The 6,233-nt window shown below is 43.7% G+C and overlaps 1 protein-coding gene across 1 annotated transcript; it reads left to right on the forward strand.

Moving 5' to 3' along the window:
• The first annotated feature begins 1,283 nt into the window (after nt 1-1,283).
• LOC123456717 (UPF0561 protein C2orf68-like) lies at nt 1,284-2,474 on the forward strand. Its single transcript, XM_045140922.1, has one exon. The coding sequence runs from the start codon at nt 1,364-1,366 to the stop codon at nt 1,862-1,864; it is 501 nt and encodes a 166-aa protein (XP_044996857.1). The 5' UTR covers nt 1,284-1,363; the 3' UTR covers nt 1,865-2,474.
• Nucleotides 2,475-6,233: the final 3,759 nt, after the last annotated feature.

A 6,233-nucleotide genomic window follows, 5' to 3' on the forward strand; every position in this document is an offset into this window, starting at 1 on the left:
CTTAGGTTCTGGGAACCATGGCAAGCCAACATGCAATAAGAATAACACTACAGGGCTGGAGAGATGGCTAAGTGGTGAAGGTACTCGCCTACAAAGCCAAAAGACCCAGATTTGATTCCCCAGGACCCACATAAGACAGGTACACAAGGTGACACATGTGTCTTAAGTTCATTTTATGGAGTTCCTGGTGTAACCCTTCTTTCTCTTTCTCTCAAATAATAAATAAATTAAATATAAAAAATAATTAACACTATATTCCTTTCTATTTATAATTTAGTTATTAACATCTATTTAATAACAGAATGTTTCAGTAATTTAAGAAAAAGAAAATGATCTTGAAAGGAGAGCAGATCACAGAAACAAAAAGAAATGGATCTTCAGAAGAAGTGGACTAGGGGAGGAAGCAAAATGTAGAAACAGTTATAAGAAAAACATGACATTTTGAGGTTCAAAGAATACTGTTGGAATTTGAATCCTGTTCACCTCTGTGATCACTAATCTCACTTGTCAACTTGGCTGAGGTTATAATCACCTATGAGACAAATCACTGGGAATGTTTGTGACTTTGTAGATTAGGATACTAAGGTAGGAAGACTTACCCCATTTGTGGATGGTACAATTCCATGAGTGAAGAGAGACCTGGACTGAGTTAAAAAAAAAAAAAGAACAAAAAACTTGGATATCTGCATTTATTATCTTTTATTCTTGAGTGTGAACAGAATGGGACCAGTTGCCACATGCACTTGATGCCAGGTGTTTTCTGTCATGACACTGTACCCTGAAACAAAAAAAAAAAAAAAAAAAAAAAAAAAAAAAAAAAAAAAAAAAAAAACCTTCCTTAAGTGAATTTGACAAGTATTTTGTCAGAATAATATGAAAGGTGACTAAGACCCTTTTTTCAAAAGTCAAGGCCCGGGGAAGGAGCGTCTGACATGTCTATTTTGCATTTCTGACAAGACTTTAGTGAAAAAGATATGGTCCCATTAAAAGCACCACCAGATTAAATAGTGTAAGAAAGAGGTGATTCCTGACTAGGAAATAAGGGTGGATTAAGGAAAATGAATGGATATTGGAGATCTCAAATTCAACTCTGAAGCTTGTTGGTATTCACACCTGTGAGTGACAATTTTCCCCATAAATACATCATTCCCATCAAAAGAAAGTAAATGACTAGTTCTATGACTCTATTGTATATACTAAAAATAACCAATGAAAAGGACAAAGATGCAAACATGCATAGATATACACATATACATTTAAATTCCTATTCAGCTGGGGCCCGGGAGCCGTCGGAGCGGCGGCCTCCGGGGAAGCGGCCGTTGAGGCGGCGTTGGCGTTGGCGGCTGTGCGCCCAGGACTTCACATGGAGTCGCGGGATGGCCGTCCCGGGCTCTGCTGCAAGCCTGGCGGGCGGCTGGACATGAGCCACGGCTTCGTGCACCACATCCGACGGAACCAGATCGCCCGGGACGACTACGACAAGAAGGTGAAGCAGGCCGCCAAGGAGAAGGTGAGGAGGCGACACACGCCGGCGCCCACCCGGCCCCGCAAGCCCGACCTGCAGGTGTACCTGCCGCGACACCGAGGGCGAGATAGCTGTAGCCGCCCAGGCAACCTTGACTGTGAGGAGTCGGGTGAAAGCAGCAGCGGCAGCTCTGAGCTGGAGCCATCCAGCCGCCAGCTCTTCTGCTTAGAATATGAAGCGGACAGTGGAGAGGTCACAACAGTTATCGTGTATCAGGATGATGACCCTGGAAGGGTGAGTGAGGAAGTTTCAGCGCACACACCTCTGGATCCACCCATGCGAGAGGCCCTCAGATTGCGGATCCAGGAGGAGATTGCAAAGCGCCAGAGCCAACACTGACCAGGTTGAAGGCGGAAGGTGTTCAGGCTGGATTCACTGCACTTGGAAGAATTCTGCTCAGGGAGCTCACCCTAGTTTAGGGCTATCAGGACCAGTCTATCCATCTTCAGACCCCTACCCCACAAAGCTGCTACATCCACAAGGGTATGTTGCAGGACCATATCTAGCTTACCTCCCTGTTGGCCATTCTTTTTTGTATATTGGCCCATTTGCTTAGCCTAACATTCTGGAACATTTTGTTTGGCTAATTTGGTGTCCTGGGGACAGAGACTTCAAGAGAGAGCCGAAGTGTATGAAGCCTCCGGCCCCCATGCTGCTGTCACACAGACGTACACCTGGCCACGCCATGAGCCACATTGGTTATCTTAGGGTTCTTTCATGTTTCTGCTCACCTCCACCCATGTTTGCTTAGATTTTTCCAGTTCTGGCTTTTCCTTTCCCCCATCTTTTTGCCTCAGGCACAATCAGTTTTCCTCACCCAACATGATTGTTTCTCTACTGCTCAGGACTTTGGAAGTGGGATGGGGATGGTCCTGGGAGTCTGCCTCTAACAAGTTCTCCAAGTAATTCTGAAGCAAATAAAATGGGGGAACTTTGTTTTTGAGGCCTACTTGGAAGCATGTTTCCTTCCCCTTCTGTGGCTTTTCTAGGTTGCTCTATGTCCTACCTCTCTGCACTGTCTGCACAAGAAAACTAGAAAAAGATGCTGAACTAATTGATAGTTGTTGCTTGCAGCAAAACCTGCCTTGGCTAGAGCTACAGAATTCCAGCTTTTGACCTCATCCCTAGCTGTAAACAGAATATTCTCTCTCAGACTAAAGGGGAATCATCAAAATGAGCTTGAAACTGACTTGCCAGTTATGACTTAATAGTTTTGGACTGTTAAAGTTGGGAAGTTAGCTGGACATGGTGGCATAGCCTAGTGTGGAGGCACATACCTTTCATCTGAAATTACAGAGTGAGTTACAGGTCAGCCTGGGGGCGGGGTGGGGGGAGTGATGGGAAACTCAACATTAACAATAATTGCCTATGTGTAGAGCTTAGTGATTGGGTGGGGGGAGAACAAGAAAAATCCTGAGGACCATAAAGGAAGTGAAGTGAGCCCCTCTCCTTTTCCCCATGCTTTTACCTTTCTTATGTCACTTGGGCCCAGCATAGTGGTACATGCTTGTAATCCCAATATTCAGGAGGCCAAGGCAGGAGGATTTCCACAAGTTTGAGGCTAGCTTGGGCTATAGAGCACAACCCTATCTCACCACCAACAGAAGCTAACTTAGGTCTGTCTGTAGGGTAAAGATCCCCAGGAATAGCATTTCTCTCACTTAAGGAACATTTTTTGTTTTCTATCAAGGGGTTAGGCTGTGGTCTGAAGTCCACAAGACATCCTGTGTACAGGAATTTTGAGGCACCTAACTTCTAGCAAGTGACCCTACCCCTCAGCAACTTGAAATGTGGACTGTAAGAGAGCCCCTGAGCACTGAGACTGCAGCCAAAGCCCCTGCCCCGGGGTGTTTCTACATGAGGGTCTCAAAATCAGTCTGGCTAGTCATCACTGCAGTTTTTCTCTTAAAGGCTTCCTGAGAGCTGTTTTGTCACAGCTTGCAATGCTGGGACAGCGAGTGAGGTGGTAAGTTAGAAGGGCCTGGCTATGAAGATGGCTGGAGATAGAATGCTCCAGACCCACAGAGCTGGCCCAGGGTTAAGTGCCTTAAGTTTGCCAGTCCTGAGCCCAGTTCTGCTTTCAAAGGAGAAAGTCTTTGCCCTCTATGTAGGCAACTGTGCTAGAAGTGCCTTTAGAAGTCATTGCCAACTACCCTCCAAAGGCTCCTTGCTCACAGAGGTTCTGCCAAACTACCCCCATCTTCCTGCAGGCTAGAGGACCGCTTGCTTAGTCTTCCAGATCTTCAACTGAATGTGTGACCTGGAACATAGGATTCACTGGAATTCTTTAACACTTAGTCTGGAAATACTTTGGGGCCTGTCTTAGAACTGGATCATTTGTTTCCTGGTTCCATTACAGAACCTAGAAAAAAATACCTGAAGAGACAAGCACCTAAAAGTTTGCTTCTTGAAAAAGGAAGAGAAAAAAAAAAGCAATGTTTGCGTGTATCTCTTGTCTTTTTATGTTTATTATGTGAGTCTCTCAAAGACCCTCTCAGGCAGGAAATGATAGTTTTTAAACTTTCTTTTAGAGAAACTTGGCTTATCAAGTACATATGAAATATTTTCTAAGATTCTTAGCAAATAGTATGACTAAACAAAGCTAAATCTTGTGCTGAAATGAAAAGTGATCTTTTGGAGCCAGGGAATGCTGCTGTTTCTCCAGATGTGCCTGAAATGCTTCTCTGAGGGTAGTTTTATAGCTTAGCCTCGTTGTTCTCTTGCCCCTCTTGTGGGGTCCCAGGTATTACCTTCTGTTTTATTCACCAGAATTGCCTGCAGATATGGAACACGGTAGAACATTTCTCACAGGCTCTAGTCTAGTGTTAGTCTAGAGAGATGTGCTGGGCAGTGTGGTGGAGTGGCCCTAGTGTTGCACTAGGCGGAACATTTTAGCAGGCTGCTTCAGAACCAACACTCCTTGGATTACTTATGCTTTTGGCTATCTTTAAAAGAGAAAGAAGCAGAAGAAAAAACAGAGCTGGGTGTGGTGGTACATACCTGTAATCCTGGCATTCCAGAGGCTGCCTGAGCTACATAGTGAGACCCTTGGAGCCTGGATTTTATAGCTTTGTAATTCCTGGGCCACAATGTGACTGGTAAAAGGGGAGCTGGTTTGCAGGGCCCTTGTGCTATATAAGGCTAAACATTAAAAATGGAGTTGTAAGCCAGGTGTGGTGGCACACACCTTTAATCCCAGTACTCAGGAGGCAGAGGTAGGAGGATTGCCATGAGTTTGAGGGTATCCTGAGACTACATAGTGAATTCCAGGTTGGCCTACATTAGAGTGAAACTCTACCTTGAAAAAAAAAAAAAGTGTTGTAGCCAGGCATGGTAGTGCATGCCTTTAATCCCAGCACTTGGGAAGTAGAAGTAGGTGGGTTGCCCATGAGTTCGAGGCCACCCTGAAATCATATAGTGAATTCCAGGTCAGCCGGGGCTAGAGCAAGACCCTACCTCGAAAAGAAACAAAAATAATTGTAACCCACTGTCAAGCATGGCAGTCTTTGGAAAGTGTAATATAAGAAGGTAGATGCTAAAGGTGTGTTACTGACTGATGTATGTACTGGCTGCAGTCCAGTGTGGGTATGGGAGAGCCTTTGTGGAAGGAATATTCCATCTTTGTGGTCCTTTGCAGGGGCACTGCACAGTAGAGGTTAGCACATACAGATGACAGGGTGTACTCTGGGATGGTGAGTATCCAGTCTGCTGTGCATTTGGCAGAGTCCATGAATTCAGGGTAGTGCTTCCCGGGTGAGCAAAGAGGAATGAGGTCAGACTACCTTCCTACCTCCAAGACTTTGGGGAAAATCACCACAGAATATTGGCCATTATTTGAAATATTTAACTCCTTTGAATTCTCATCCTGTCCCTGAGGGATCACATGGCCAAGAAGCCATAGATGTCCACCCCAACATTCTTTAGGCTAGAAGTGCTGCTAGAAATGAAGGCCTTCCTAGTAAATGGCTACTCTGCCTTCCCAGAGCCAAAAAAACAAGAGGCTGGGAGTGCTGGGTATAGCGATACACACACACACACACACACACACACACACACACACACACGGCTGAGTCAGGAAGATTGCCACACAGCAAAGCCAGCCCAGGCTACTTAGCAAGATCCTGCTTCAAAAACAAATTTTTAAAAGGCTGCTTGCACTGGCTGTGTCATGGTGCTAAATGTACAAAAAATCCATATGCTCTTTTTCCTCCTTTCCAACATATGTGTTCAAATGAATAAAATGAAGTATGCCAATTGAAAATCATGTAAGGTACTTTTGGAATACAGTATTTCTTTTAACCAATAAACTATTTTTACAGCAAAAAAAAAAATTCCTATTCATTTCCCATTCCACTTTACAAAGTATGTATGTTCATACTGACATAAATCTGAGAAAAATAATATATACATATATATATATATATATATATATACATATATCGAGAGAGAGAGAGAGAGAGAGAGAGATGACTAACAAACCAAGATTAATAACAGAAATTACAAAGAATCAACACATTGAAGTAATTTATAGGATTAATGGTAATGAACCTCACATAATTAGTGAAGCAAAGTCTAGAGAGTACAAATATGCAATTTTATGAATAAAAAGACATTACAAACAAAATATTAAAGTATACTAAAGATATTGGATGTGGTGGCACATTCCTATAATTTCAGCTCTTGGTAGGCTGAAGCAGGATGATTAAAA

Source organism: Jaculus jaculus, chromosome X (genome assembly GCF_020740685.1).
Source record: "Jaculus jaculus isolate mJacJac1 chromosome X, mJacJac1.mat.Y.cur, whole genome shotgun sequence".
Classification (NCBI taxonomy): Eukaryota; Metazoa; Chordata; class Mammalia; order Rodentia; family Dipodidae; genus Jaculus; species Jaculus jaculus.

What these genes read in the sequence shown, in the direction of transcription:
- LOC123456717 (XM_045140922.1), top strand. Translation starts at nt 1,364, where the DNA reads ATGGAGTCGCGGGATGGCCGTCCCGGGCTCTGCTGCAAGCCTGGCGGG.